The following is a 16,712-nucleotide window of genomic DNA, read 5'->3' as shown; positions in this document are numbered from 1 at the left end:
GAGAAGAGCGGGTCTTAAAAGAAATCAATAACATTTATAGTGAATGAGCCAATTACATGTATACTAATAATTTAACGTTGAGATCGGGTATGTGTTACAATAGATTCAACCAAAAGAAAAATATATTATGTAAATGTTTATATATATAAACTGAAAGACATTAGAAGTTGAGGTATTGTTTTGGTACGTTTGAAAGAAGAGATGAAGTTACGTAAATGTTAATTCGTCTATTCATGCCACGCTACTGAACTAGTTAAGGTGTCACCAAATTTATAAAGGAATGATAATATAGTGATAATATAGTACTCAAGGTTACATGTAAGTGAAATATATACTTAAAATTTATGTATTCACTTAATTTGGAGACTTGGAGTATGGTAGTCATTATTCAAACAAGTTTAAAAGATGATTATTGAGGTTACGTACGGGTACACTAATTATTGTAACGTTTATATAGTAATTCATAAACTATTAATCGAACTCATACGCAAAATAATAGAAACCAAGAATTAGCTGGGTACAAGTACGAGATGAGCAAAGAATATCTAGGAATATATAGAATAAGGGGATTAAATTTAGTTAAATAATTTTATGTAGACTTCATAAAGGATTCAGGAGCATTTTATCTATATCTTGAGAACTTTAAACATTTTTTTTTTTTTTTTTTTTTTTTGAAAGGCATCATTTTTATTATAACAATCAAAACATGATACAACGCTTGCCAAAAGGGGAATCCAAACACAACATGAAGGAAACAGAGTACAAAAGAAAAACAAGATGCTAAGGTGCTAAGGAAGCAACCTAGACATTAAGTGTACAAGTTTCCTACGATACTAGAACTTGAGGTTTATGAAGCCATGTGTGCCAATCGATATTCTTTGATTTGTACCTCTTTGCAATCCATTCGAAACTCTTGACTTGAATCTCACATAATGCAACCGGTGGACTCCAACATTTATTATTAAAAACCTTTTGATTACGATTTTTCCAAATGAGATAACCGCAAATCCACTCGACCGCTTCCCAAATTTTCGCACCATCTTCCGACATACATAAGCTTGCTTTACCTTGAAACATTTCACCCAAGCCAAGATTTGGAGAACCGCCCATGCCCCACCAGTCAAGGACCTTAGACCAAATGTCAAAGGCGAGTTTACATAAAATAAGTGAATGTTCTACCGACTCCACACTATCATTGCATAAGGGGCACCGAGTTGAGTGGAGATCGATACCCCTTTTATCCTACTCCGTTAGGACCGGTAACCGCCTTTTCCTCGCACGCCACACAAACACCTCGACTTTCTTTGGAACCAGATTGTTGCGCAAAGTTTCAAACACATTGGTACCAGCATGTAAAAGTTTCGTGGTAACCGACTCGGATAGAATATTTGTTGTGAACCGCCCACTAGTGCTGCCACCCCAACGCCAAGCATCAGGACCATCACCCTTGGAAACATGAGAACTAAGAAGCTGGTTTAGCTCGTCAAGTTCACCAAGGGCACGCCCGAAGGGTACTCTCGACCAGCCCCAACAACCGACCCGATTTGAACCCATACAAGATGCTCGGTCACGAACCCTAACATCAAGGTTGGATTCAAACCTGACCAGCCTCTTGAATCTATCGCGAAGAGAAAAGTTGCCTAACCATTTATCATTCCAAAAGGATGTTGTCTCACCATTACCAACTTCTTTGAAAAAAGAGCTCACAAAAGGGATGCCGATTATAGCAACCTGTTTTAATAATATTGCACCAAGCCAAAGAAGAAGAAGAAACAATATGATTATTAGTGCACGAAGTAAGACCACCCGAAGAGCCATAAATGCTTTTGATAACTTTAACCCACAAGGAGTTAGCTTCGGTATGAAACCTCCACCACCACTTGCCAATCAAAGCTAAGTTTTTACAATTTAAAGACCCCAAATTTAACCCGCCCAAATCATAAGGAAGAAGAATCTCATCCCATTTTACCCAAGGAATTTTTTCCCCCGAACCCGACCCACCCCAAAAAAAAAGGAACGTCTTACACTCTCGAGTTTATTCAGGTACGGATGTCCGTACTCTTTCTTTCAGCGTTATCTTGAACTGCTTCTTTGATTATCACTTTCATTTATGCTTCCGTGTTTTGATTATATATATATCTATTATATTTTTGAGTTAAACTATATATTAATTTAAACTATATATTAATTTAATCTATCTATTTAAGCTTATTTGAGAAAAATGATATTTATAGATTGTAATAACTTTTAAAAAAAATATTTGTTCAAGAAATGTATTTGAGAAACTTTGCGAAACCTGAACTATTGTGGAAACTTTTAAGAAAGTATTTAGGAGAAATGATTTATGAGAACGATCAAAATGGTTTTTGAGAAAACCTTTATGTGAAACTAACTGATTTTTGGTAAACTTGGTGAAGCTATATACTTCGTGAGACGACCCGTCCTAATCCATAAGGACGAATACAATAACATATGATTACATTGCGAGGTATTTGACCTCTAAATGATACATTTTATAAACATTGCATTCGTTTTTTAAAAGACAAACTTTCATTACATCGAAAGTTAACAGGCATGTATACCGTTTCATATTATATCAACTATCAATGACTTAATAATCTTGTTGATCTCAACAACTCGAATGCAACGTCTTTTGAAATATGCCATGAATGACTCCAAGTAATATCTTTAAAAAAATGAGCAAATGCACAGCGAAAGATTTCCTTAATACCTGAGAATAAACATGCTTTGAAGTGTCTACTAAAAGGTTGGTGAGTTCATTAGTTTATCATAAACAATTATTTTCAATAATATAATAGACCACAAGATACTCATATTTCGAAAACAATCTGTGCAGGTCTGCTCACTGCTGTAAAAATCATTCATATGAAGAACACCGGAAACTTACAAATAATCTCACCAACGGTAGCTAATGCATTGTGCAATGCAAAAATTTCTCACCGTAAACAATTTCAACAACGGTAGCTAATTCATCGTGCAATGTAAAAATTTCTCACCGTAAATAATCTTACAACGGTAGCTAATGCATCGTGCAATGCAAAAATTTCTCACCGAGGGTAGCTAAAACGGTAGCTAATACATCGTGCAATGCAAAAATTTCTCACCGATAGTAACTACTAAATAGAACCATTTTGGTAGCTAATGCATCGTGCAATGCAAAAATTTCTCACCGATAAACAATCTTACAACGGTAGCTAATTGTGCAATGCAAAAATTTCTCACCGAGGGTAGCTAATGCTACATAAAATCACCTACGGTAGCTAATGCATCGTGCAATGCAAATATTTCTCACTGAGGGTAGCTAAATGGTAGCTAATGCATCGCGCAATGCAAAAATTTCTCACCGATAGTAGCTAGTACAAATCGAACCTCTGAATCCAAATAATTCTATCATAGAATGTAGTTTTTAGTACTTGTGTCTATTTCGTCAAACATTTATAAAAGCAGTTCATGTATTCTTAGTTCAAAAATATATCTCAAAAGCATTTAATAAAACAGTTATAAAAAACAGCGCATGTATTCTCAGTCCCAAAAATGTAAAGAGTAAAAGGGAATCAAAAGTACAAGAATACATAATCCTATATTCTCGAGCACTAGTCAGGGATACACTATTAGTATGTAAAAATTAAATTATGAGTACTCACGTATCAATATTGAGATTCAATATTGCAGGAAAGGTACGTAGACGCAACGGAGATGATAAACACTAAATTGACCTCACGAGCATACCCATGAACCATACCTATCACCTCCATAGCTATAACCTATGATTTCCTTAGCCCTATCCTACTCGCAAAAATTTGTTTGAAAATCACGCGAGCAGCATCTCGTCATAGTATTTTATGTAATATACTACTAATATCACTCCTAATATCATCTCGTCCAACAAGTTTAATCGGGTTACAATACAAGATTATTGCAAAGATTTTGGCCTCTAGATTGGCAAAGGTGATTGGTAAAGTCATTGGGCCAAATCAAACAGCGTTCATCAAAGGCAGGCAAATACTTGATGGTCCTCTAATGCTAAACGAAGCGATTAATTGGTGCAAGAAAAAGAAAAAGAAAGCCTTATTTTTCAAAATTTATTTTGAAAAGGCTTTTGATTCGATCCACTGGGAATACATCTTCTCCATGATGTGTTTCATGGGCTTTAAGAACGCTGGATTTCATGGATTCGAGCATGCCTTATTTCGTCAAAAGCTTCCCTTCTTCTCAATGGTAGCCCCTCTACGGAATTTTCGATTGGTAGAGGACTTCATCAAGGCGATCCCTTATCACCCTTTCTTTTCATAATCGGTATGGAAGGCTTACAGGCAGCCTTGAAAGATGCGACTGATGCTGCTTTGTTTTCACCTCTACATATTGGTAACCCTAATCTTTCCTTCGAATTATCTTCTTGTATATATGCAGACGATGTCATTTTTATTGGAGAATTAAATGAACAAAATTTAGAAAATTTGGTGACCATCTTAGCATGTTTCTTTACTGTCTCCGGTTTAAAAATAAACCAACACAAATTGATGCTATATGGGATAGGTGTTCCTTATGCTCTAGTACAAACAGCTGCTAACAACCTTGGATGTCTACCTGCTACGATCCCTTTTCTTCATTTGGGTCTCCCGGTTGCCCACAATATGCGCAAAGCAGAGAGTTGGAATCCAGTGATTGAAAAAGCAAAAAAACGACTTGCGTCTTGGAAATCGAATCTTATTTCGATGGGAGGAAGACTAACACTAATTAAGTTGGTTCTTGGATCAGTGGGAACTTACTACATGTCGTTATTTAGAGCCCCGAAAAAAGTCATTAACTCTCTTGAATCAATGCGGGCATCCTTTTTTTGGGGCGAAAAAAAAAACACCCGCAAAATCCATTAGGTAAATTGGCGTTTAATTTTAAACCCGTTAGATCAAGGGGGATTAGGGGTGCCGAGTCTTAATTCCCTAAACTTGGCTTTGATTTATAAATGGAGGTGGCGGTTTGTATCAAATAAAGATTCGAGTTGGTCTAAATTAATAGTTGCTATCCATGGCCAAAGTTGGGGCCCGAACGTTTCATGCTCCACCAAAGCTTCTGGCACTTGGGCTGCTGTTAACCGCACTATTGACATGATTCATGGAGAATATGCTCTAAATCCCTCTATGCTGCGACTACAAATTGGTGATGGCACCATTGCTTCTTTTTGGTTTGACCCATGGAATAGCGGAGAATCATTTGCAGACCGTTTTCCCCGTCTACTTTCACACAACACAAATAACCATTGCTCTGTTACTTCATGTTTCACTAATAACAGCTGGTCCTTTTCTTGGCTAAGACAACCCAGATACGGAGTTGAACTAGAAAACTTACAAGAGCTAAATGATGCTCTTTCTAATGTTTCTTTAGTGCAGGTACCAGATAAGTGGAGGTGGAATGGACATACTTATTCTGTTTCAATGACTCAAAAGCTTATTGATTTACATGATGCAGCTTCTTTCTCCAAAACAACTATATGGTATAAACAGGTTCCAATAAAGATAAATGTGTTCATTTGGCGTCTAAAGATCGAAAGGCTAGCAACAAAAGCTATTTTAGTGACTCGTGGGATAGAGCTAGAGACACCAGTCTGCTGCCTTTGTGACGCAACACTTGAAGATGCAACACATCTTTTCTTATATTGTGATACTAGCAAACAAGTTTGGACCAAGATTGCTCAGTGGATCAACCTCTCAATCCCGTCTTGGGCCTCTTTGGATGACATGTGGGCTTGGATTGATGGTGTGCCTATCCATGGCAATAAACATTTCATTGTTACTATTATTGCTTATGCAACTCTGTGGAGTATTTGGAGACTAAGAAACGGTACTATTTTTAAAGATAAGAGCTTTTGAAAATCTCAAGTTGTGGATAGTATTGTCGTCACGAGCTTCAACTGTATCTTCGCTAGATATCGAAAGAAAAATTGTAATTGGAATCTTTGGTTGCAATTTCCTCTTCTTAACTTGTAAATATTTGTTTTCTTTTTTCTAGCGTCTCGCTAGCTTTTAATAAAATTTCAGCCGTTCAAAAAAAAAGATTAATAATAATAATAATAATAATAATAATAATAATAATAATAATAATAATAATAAATATATAAATATAGAGAGTGTACGAGAGAGATAGAAGGAAAGAGAAAAATGAATCAGAAAATAGATACGTTCGAGCTTTAAGGACTTGGCACCCCATACCTCACCATGCGATCGCATGGGTTCAAGGGAGGTTGGCCATGCAATCGCATGGCCTCCACTTACAGCTCATATGCACAATCAAAGTTGTTGCCGACACTGATTTATATTATTTTATATTTAATATATTTAATTTATATAATTACTTATATATTATATTATATTTACGCTCATGGTAAAAATGTAATTTTTACTCAAATGACTTGGACATTGTCACTCGACTCATGTATCACTTTCGATTTTTTGAGCGCACTTTCGTACGTTTAGAAAACTAGCCTTTTACGTTGAAAGAACCCGTTCATATACATTATAAATAATTCACAATAGTTGATTTCATCGCGAGGTACTTGACCTCTAAATGATACATTTTACAAATATTGCATTCATTTTTAAAAGACAATCTTTTTTTACAACAAAAGTTGGCAGCATGCATACCATTTCATAATATATTCAACTATAACTACGTTAAAAATAATCTTGATGAACTCAACGACTCGAATGCAATGTCTTTTGAAATATGCCATGAATGACTCCAAGTAATATCTTTAAAATGAGCAAATGCACATCGGAAGATTTCTTTCATACCTGAGAATAAACATGCTTTCAAGTGTCAACCAAAATGTTGGTGAGTTCATTAGTTTAACATAAATAATCATTTCCATCATTTTAATAGACCACAAGATTTTCATTTTCATTTCTCATAAATATACGTCCCATGCATAGAGACAAAAATCATTCATATGGATTGAACACCTGGTAACCGACCTTAACAAGATGCATATAGAATATCCCCTATCATTCTGGGACTCCCTTTGGACATGATAAATTCAAAGTACTAAAGCATCCAGTACTTTGGATGGGGCTTGTTGGGCCCAATAGATATATCTTTAGAATTCGCGTCAATTAGGGTGTCTGTTCCCTAATTCTTAGATTACCAGACTAAAAAGGGGCATATTCGGTTTAATAATTCAACCATAGAATGTAGTTTCGATTACTTGTGTCTATTTCGTAAAACAGTTATAAAAGCAGCGCATGTATTCTCAGTCCCAAAAATATATATTGCAAAAGCACTTAAAAAGGGAGCAAATGAAACTCACAATACAATATTTTGTAGTAAAAATATTCATACGACGATACTAAACAATGCAGAGTTGACCTCGGATTCACGAACCTATATCAATTGTATATCTATTAAAATATATAATGGAAATCACATAATTTCATTTATTATATTATTTATATATTTGTAGTTATATAGAATTTATACTAAATTCCATTTAAAAACGTATACTTATATTATATTTTAAATTATATGGTATATATATTTAAAATGATTAATATCTATACATTTAGTTATATTAATATAGTTATATTAATATATATATATATATATATATATATATATATATATATATATATATATATGATTAATATTAAAAAAATATATCAATAGTTTGTTATATGTAAGTATTTATATAAGTAATATTAATATTTTTGATATATAGTTATATGAAATATTAATACGATTATAGTATATGAAATAAGTATATTTTATGTACAAAATATTTATCCGTTCAAAAAATAATAATAATTTTGATAATAATGATTTGCTATATAATAATAACTTTATTAATAATAATAATACTAATAAAAATGATATTGTTAATAATGATACCTAGGTTAATAATAATGATAATACTAATAATAATAAAAATGATACTAATACTAATGTTAATGAAAATAATAATAATAATTTGTATGGTTTTCAAAATAATAATAATAGTAATAATAATAATCATAATAATGATCATAATACCTATATTAATACTAATACTATTAATAATACTCTTAATACTTTAATGATAATACTTAATATTAATAATGATACTTATTTCATAGTTATATTATTGTATAAAACTTTCATTATTACTCATAATCTTAATCATTTTTCATACTATTATCATATCGAATTCATATGGGTTACTATATCCATACTTATAATTGTTAGTAAGTTTTATCCATCTATTATTTTATAATCATAGCATTTTAACTTTATATTTTATATCGAATTCATAATAATAATAGTAATAATAATAACAATAATAATAATCAAGATAATTACTAATAATAATAAGGATAGAAATAAAATAAGAGGGTATACCCTTTCCAAGCTTTTTATAAAAATAATGCCCCAAACAGGACTCGAACCCATGACCTCTCATTCATCCGAATACACCACTAACCATCCCACCATTTTCGTTTTTCTATTTTAATTTCAGCCCCAATAATATTTAACCCGTATTATTATTTCCTGGCCCAGTTTCATTTTGGCCCAACTTCATTGATTCGGCCCATGTTTAACCTCGGTCCAAGTTCTATTACAAGTCCATGAACACAGCTCAATCTAACATCAATTTTTCGTGGGTCTTGAGTTGATAACAAAATTTTTTTAAACGGCAGTAGAAAAGAAAAAAAAATGCAGTTATTCTTTATCATTATTGATTACCATGTCTCACAGCTCAACATAATCACATCGATACATCATCATCATCATCATCGCCATTCATTACTTCATCATCTTCATAATTCTCCATCACCATACACCATTTTTATTTTCGCCAATCATCATCTTCTTATACTATAACTCGTCACTTATCAACATTGTTTTATAAACAAAAGAGAACACGCAGTAGCTGAAGAACAACGATAGTGTTTTAATGGGTTGATCGTAACAGTAACAGTGGGTTGGGTTAAAACAGAAAGAGTGAATCAGCAGCAATCAAACATTAAAATTTGCAGGTTTGGTGGGTTTTACGGTAGTGGTTTATGGTTCGGGTTCAAAGTGCTCGTTTGTTTTGGGTCTTGTTCGAACAAGAGGAGGACAGAAACGGAAATAATGACTAGTGGTTCACGATGATGTTGTGGAGGTGATGGTTGTTCATCACAGGAAACATTTGGTAGTCGTAGGTGATGAGTTTGGGTTTGGTTTCCAGGGGTGGTGGAGGTTAATGATTGAAGTGGTGGTATTCTGATAGTCATGGTGTTGTTGGATGTGGTTTACAATGATCGAAACAACAATCGTTGTAATAACAAACGGGGTCGTATTAATACAAAAGGTGGTGGTCATGGTGATTAATTAAAAGAGGAGACAAGGTGGTGATTTAGATGGGTTTAAGAGGGTGTTGTTGGAGGTTGAAGCACAGTCGTGTGATGGGTGTTCGGTTTGGGTTGTACTCAATAAATGAAAATACATAGGGGTGAAAGAGGTTGTGATCGAGCAAGAGTAGTAATCCAAAGTGGGTTTTCATTTGTGTATGTGATATATGCATAAGTATAGGTATGTATATATATAAAAGAGAAAGAGTTGAAAAGAAATAAAGGAAGTCTCCTACTTTTAATCATGTAATATAATTTGCAAATCAAAAGAAGAATGTGGGATGGTGATATATTGATTTAAAACAAAAGTGAGGTAAGGATAGTTGACACTGGTGGGGATGTGTAGTTCCTATCATGTTAACATTTATATATATATAATACTCTAACATAATAAAATATTATGACATACAAATCAAGAAAGAAAAAGTATGTGAAAGGTTACAGGAAAAATCATCCGTGAAACTAGTTTAAATCTTTGTGCCGACAGTTTTTCATGGGAAGTGTATCGTGTCCATTGCTAAACAGTTAGATTATAAGAGTGTTCCTAAAAATCCCAAATTTCTAAATTAAATATATTTATTTATTTTGGTTATTATGGTATAAAATTCAATCATTAATTTAATAAATAAAAATTACATCAACCGTCCCTCTCATTTCTGGGTAAAATATAAAAAGTGTTAAAACTTAACAAATAGTTCCTAAATACATTTTTAATAGGCCTAAAGTTTATAGAACTCATTTTCGTATCGTCGTTTATTTTAAAATTACATAAGTTTGAATTTAACTTACTTAATATCCATCGAAACATCAAACGAGCATTACTATCATTTAATATTCATTTTTAATATACTTTATTTATATATAGAGATATATTTTTAAATAATAATTATTAAAATATCCTATTTTTATTTTATTAATTTTTAATAACAACAACATATAATATTTCAAATTATATTTCGAATTATTATTTATATATACATACCCACATATCTATTTACAATTAATTGTTCGTGAATCGTCGAGAGCAGTCAAAGGTCAAATGATTACATGTGAACACAGTTCAAAGTTTTTGAAATTTCAATATTACAGACTTTGCTTATCGTGTCGGAAATATATAAAGATTAAGTTTAAATTTGGTCGGAAATTTTCGGGTCATCACAGTACCTACCCGTTAAAGAAATTTCGTCCCGAAATTTGAGTGAGGTGGTCATGGCTAACAATAAAAGTGTTTTCATGACGAATATGAGTTGATAATTAGTGTTTTATCATCATTGAATAATATAGATAAAATGATTCGATTATGTGAAGAGTACGAGTGAAGTTATCACAAAAGAGTGAAATGAGGAATTTAAGATTCGTCTTACTTTTGACGTAGTCACGTTTGAATTCCAAAATTCAAGGAATTAAAGAAAATCTTCAAAATCTAAAAGATTTGATTCTTTGCCAAGTAAGGAAATTAAGATCTCTATAATTAAATACGGTGATCTGCCTCGATTACTCTGTCTGATATTCCCATTATAAATTAAATTTTTTCTGTTCCATAACTTTCACCATTACTATACTTTCTTTCTTTGTTCATACATCCAAAAGATTGTGAAAATGCTTAATCCAGTTCTGATCCTTGTCCTTACTCTGACTATCGCAACAATCATTATCCTTTTCCAACTTCCACCGGAGGAATCTGTTTACTTCTACTTCGCCCTTGGGGTTACAGTATTTTTAATTCTCCCGTGTCTTTATGTTGCGATAAACATTGATATCCACGGTTTGTAATTTATGTGTTATTATCGGGCTTTATATTCTCCCTTATATTTCGAAGTCCTTGCTTCCGTCTTCTATAATCATTGTCATTCACAGTTAATGTTTTCTCTTATTTGCTGCGATTTATACCCCCTTTCTATTTCGGAGCTTCATTCTTTTGTTTTCTTTTCGCAAGTAATGGTCCAGAATTCGTAGGTATGAAGTTCGAATTATCATAATATACAAGGTATAAAGGAAAGGTAGTGGCACGATTTGATTTGTCAAATTACCAGAATATCCGATAAAGACCGAATCATCAAGAAAATATTTTCTTGATATTTTTGAGGTTAAATAAAATACGAGAGTCGTGTAACATGGCACATGATGACGTTATGATCTGTGAATCATCACGTTCCATTTAGAAACTCAGCATGACTTACTGTAATATAATCACATTGATCAAGTGTCATTATATTATACTAACTCATGTTTCAGTTCCCAACACTATTTCAAAACATTCATATTTTAAACTCGAAAGTTTCAGAAATTTTAGAAACTGAAACAATTTCTTCTATGATGTAATACAGATAACGCGGAGAGATAAATAATATCGGACAAGAATATTTATGAAGATATCTTCAGAAATATTTAGGATATTAATAATGAAATATACGATAATACCTTAGAATTTTAGAATCAAATTGTGATGAAGAAATTCATTCACTATGATTTAGAGCGATTAAGGAGCAAGGTATTTACTAAAGATTTCATCAAAAACAGAATCATCTGAATCCTTTATGTACAAGTTTAGTCCTTGTAATTTGTTCAGAGTCTCCTTCATGATTTGCTCAATTCATTTTTCAGTATCAAAATCTTTGAGCTTTTTCAACATTCCGAGTATTGATTCGTACACTGTGTGCTTTTCAGAATTTCAGAATGAAAGATAATAATTCTAAGAGGTAAATGTTATATGTATACATATAACTGCTGATGTAGAAACGCTACGAGATTCGAAATACTGATTAATGCTTTCCGGTATTTGGTATGGAAACAATCGTTACAAGATGTCAATGAGTATATGAATAGGTTTTAACGAACTAATATAATGGTTCTTCGGAGAGACTTAAGCCAATGAGTAATGAAGTTACTGGTAAGTTTACTGCTAATGTGTTGAAATATAAACGGTTCTCCGGTAACAATAAAAGAGCATACATATAAATCAAGGTGATAATAAGGTTATTTCGAACGAAAAGTTAAAGTTGACTTGCTGGAGCTGTGACAAAATTTGCTACTTTGAAAGGAATTACCAAGTTATTTTGAGTAATAATAATATTAAAGGAATTAGCACAGATACGTGTTAAACGTTTTTCTCAGGTTCCGAGAGTTTTCAAGTGAATAACTATATGCATCAATCTCTTCTTACGTAGATGAAGTGCGGTTGGTTCATTCTTTCGATTGAGGTGTTTTCAAGAATTACGAAAGGTTTGAACGCAGATTGTAATCGTCAAAATACCAATGAGGTTTAAGATGAAATTAAGTGGCAAACTTGAAGAATTGTTTAGTTTCATATGTTATAATCAATATTTTAATTCATTTTAATTGTCCAATGTTATTAGTCCACAGTCGATAGTCCACAGTTAACAGTCCAATAATTCATATATAGTTTAATATATAATATTGGAATTAATTAATACGTATCGTGACCCGTGTACATGTCTCAGAATCGATCACAACTCAAAGTATATATATTATTTAAGAATCAACCTCAACCCTGTATAGCTAACTCCTGCATTACTGCATATAGAGTGTATATGGTTATTCCAAATAATATATATAGATGCGTCGATATGATATGTCAAAACCTTGTATACGTGTCCCGATATTTAAAGTGCGTAAAATAAATAACAGAAATTAAATGACGATAAATAAAATTGCGAGAATTAAAATTGCGATAAATAAAATGCGATAAATAAATTGCGATAAATAAAAGGTAATACAGAATTAACAGTTAGCTAGGAACAGTTAGCTAGGATTTTGTTAGCGTGGATTCTTAACAAAATTTCTCATAGTTAATTTGTTTGTTTCTAACAAATTTTATTTTGTCAAATGTTTTCTTCATTATGCCACTTGTTGGATTCTAATTAGTCAAAATCCAATTATAAAATTGAATGAAAATGGTTACTCTGTGGTGAACGGATTCGTATAGCTGTGGGTGTAAGTAGGATAGTAAATGACCGTTGAATCAGATTCAAAGAATGTACAGTGTTACTGACTAATGTGAAAACTAAATATTCCTCGGGTATTACCTACCCGTTAAAATATTTTCACCATTAACAGTTTGTACGAAAGAATTTTTAATTACAATCTTTATGAAAATATATATACATATATATTTTCATCAGATGTAATCATGAATTTAATGAGTTAATATAATATTAAACTCATTTGATTTACCGTTAGAACAAGAATATATAATCTCCAAAACATTAGAGATTACATAATCGCTAAGTCGAACGAAGATAAATGATGTAGAACATCATGTAGAACTGTCACGACCCAGAAAAATTTTGACTAATTTTAAACCAAACTTTCGATACGATATTGTATTTTCAACACGGTAAGCAAAGTCTGTTAGGTTGAGTCTCAAAAATTGTGAACTGTTTCATATATTCAATTGACTTTCGACTATTCCCGAGGATTCACGAACCACTATCTGTGAATAAATACATATATATTTAAATATGTATATGTATACTAATTTGAAATAGAACTTATATGATATAATACTGAGGTAAGAGTGTCGGCTGAAAATATCTCTGATAATTGAATTTATGATTGAGGTTTACTGTTTCCATTTGTAATCATTCAACAACTTTAATCTATTGTATACTATGCACATGTGATTCTTATATCTCAAAAATTGTATATTATATACATACAACACACTGCATATTTGAAGACACACAAGACACCTTCACCCTGACCTCATCAACTCTTCATGCTTCCTGCTTCTACTAATCAAACGAGTCTATTTCATCTCAAACCACCATCTACGGTCCTCACCACCATCACGACCACCGGCAACCCTTCATCGTCATAAACGGTCTCCACCATTGAATTAAACCACCATACCTTTTGATACCAACTGAAACAACCCGTCCTAATCCTCCTGGATGAAGTCATCAACATTTGGTCCCATTGCGATGATCGACTCCAAGTAACGTCCTTAACATGAGCAAATGCACAGCGAAAGACTTAATTCGTACCTGAGAATAACATGCTTTAAAATGTCAACATAAAGTTGGTGAGATATAGGTTTGATGCTAGTAGCGTTATAACTATGGACCACAAGATTTCATATATTTAAACATAATACACTCGCAAGTGTATGTAAAAGTAGTTGAGCACTTGGTAACCATACTTAACATTTAAATCATCGCAGCATATTCTTAAATAATCCCTACACCGTACCAAGTGTAGTATACAGAAACGAAGTACTGTGCAACCGTTGAAAATTGGCCGTCCAGCCCGGTTGGGGTTGTCAGGCCCGATAGATCTATCAACAGGATTCGCGTTTACATTCCTCATGTAAATATTAGCTACCAAGTATAAAGAAATATGCCATGGTACAACACAACATAGAATTTATTTTTGATCACTTGTGTCCATAACGTAAATCATAAAATGCATGTATTCTCATCCCAAAATATTTAGAATTTAAAAGGGACTATATACTCACCATACTGTATTTTGTAGTAAAAATACATATAACATCATTGATCAAGTATAAGGTTAGCCTCGGATTCACGAACCTGTATTAATTGGATATGTATTAAAACATATTCTTTCACTCGAATAAATATAAATGTATATATTATTTAGTGATGTAATTGTTTTATTTATTAATATATAAATTTCATTGTTGATTTATATATTTTCATATTAGTAATATAAATGATAATATATATAATCATAATATTACTTATTTTAGTAATAAAACGATAAGGATTTTAATTTAAATGATAATATTAGTAATAACCTTAATAAGAATCATATTTATAATTATAATCTTAATAATAATAAATAAAAGTTTTTCTATCATAATTCTTATATTAGTAATAATATATTAATAATTATCATATTCATAACAATAATAATAATTCTAATGGTAATAATAATAATTATTATGATTTTCATAATACTTAATAATAAGACTAATAATTATAACACTAATACTTAATAATATTACTAATAATACTAACAATAATAAGAATAACAATAATACTAATCGGTAATACTTAATAATAATAAACTAATGAGAATTTTAGTATAGAAAACTACCTCAAAATGCATCAAAAAGAATATATGTTACTAGCCGGGCTCGAACCCGTGACCTCACGTTTACCCATCGTCTCATCAAACCAGCTGGGCTGTAGCCCTCTATCCGAAATATTACTGGACCGAATATATTTAACCCGTACGTTTTTATGACCATATTCTTCTTCCCCAACCCAAAACGAATCAGGCACCATTTACTCAGAACCATAAAGATGAAATCGAAATTTGGATTTACAATTAATTATATTATCAAACTTGTTGTGTTTCTTTAATCTGATTAAACACGAAAAAAAAAAGGAAACAGAACAGTTCCTGTTCGTGGTTCTTCAAACGAAGAAAAAAAATGATTTTACACTTTAAGAAATTTTTAGCTAGTACTTCCTACATGAAAGAGTTTCTAAACCATGTCTATAAATTTTCGAAATCATTAATTGGTCTTGAATCACAACATATAATTTGAATTTCTTCATGAACGATCTGTTGACTTATAAATAATTAACTTTGACCTCAAAATTCGGATTTGTTATAAGGAGTTGGAAGCTATAATTTTGCAGAAAGATTGTATATAGGAATCCTAACTGATCTTCAATTTTACATTTTGGAATTAGATTTGATTTCAAGATTTTTGATTTATAACCATCAACACAGAGATGTTTGCTGAAAAAATAAAAATAAAAAAAAACGTTTAAGTAATTGACACAGATATTAGTTGTCGACTGCTATATTACCCTAATTGAGGTGATCGATTGTTGCTATATAACAGCTGGGTTCTCGACCAGGAATCACGAGTAGATAGTAACTAAACAGAAAAATAATAGTAATATGATAAAGACATAAGTATTACGTGTGTATATATATATATATATATATATATATATATATATATATATATATATATATATATATATATTATATATCTAAATTATTTATCAGATTTATATATATCTGAAATTTATTACATTCAATTTAATATTAATGATCATTAATTGATATAAATAACTGATTTTGATTCCTAAAAAAAATACGTGTAATTTATTTAATTATTGTTAGTAATTAGTATTTATAATTATAATAATAATCCAATATTAATAGAAATACTAAAAATAATACTAATATTAATAATTATTTAATTATAATAATAATAACATTAGTAATAACTATTTTAAATAAAAAAATTATAGTTTTTATAGTAATAATTATATTACTAATGATAATGAATAATAATATCAACAACAAGGATAATGATAATTATTA

The 16,712-nt window shown here is 31.4% G+C and overlaps 1 protein-coding gene across 1 annotated transcript; it reads right to left on the bottom strand.

The window, feature by feature from the left end:
- Window positions 1-825: 825 nt before the first annotated feature.
- LOC139870777 (uncharacterized) lies at window positions 826-1,818 on the bottom strand. Its single transcript, XM_071858553.1, has 2 exons — window positions 1,258-1,818; window positions 826-1,128 (listed from the first exon to the last, which is right to left on the bottom strand). The coding sequence occupies exons 1-2, from the start codon at window positions 1,816-1,818 to the stop codon at window positions 826-828; spliced, it is 864 nt and encodes a 287-aa protein (XP_071714654.1).
- Between the last annotated feature and the right edge of the window lie 14,894 nt (window positions 1,819-16,712).

Source organism: Rutidosis leptorrhynchoides, chromosome 10 (assembly GCF_046630445.1).
Source record: "Rutidosis leptorrhynchoides isolate AG116_Rl617_1_P2 chromosome 10, CSIRO_AGI_Rlap_v1, whole genome shotgun sequence".
In the NCBI taxonomy this organism is placed as follows: Eukaryota; Viridiplantae; Streptophyta; class Magnoliopsida; order Asterales; family Asteraceae; genus Rutidosis; species Rutidosis leptorrhynchoides.
Note: the sequence above shows the minus strand (reverse complement) of the source record. Positions and strands in the feature narration are given on the sequence as shown.

Coding starts and splice junctions, on each gene's coding strand:
- LOC139870777 (XM_071858553.1), bottom strand. CDS start 1,818: ATGGCTCTTCGGGTGGTCTTACTTCGTGCACTAATAATCATATTGTTT. Junction 1,129..1,257: donor CGAGGAAAAGGCGGTTACCG/GTCCTAACGGAG, acceptor ATTTGGTCTAAG/GTCCTTGACTGGTGGGGCAT.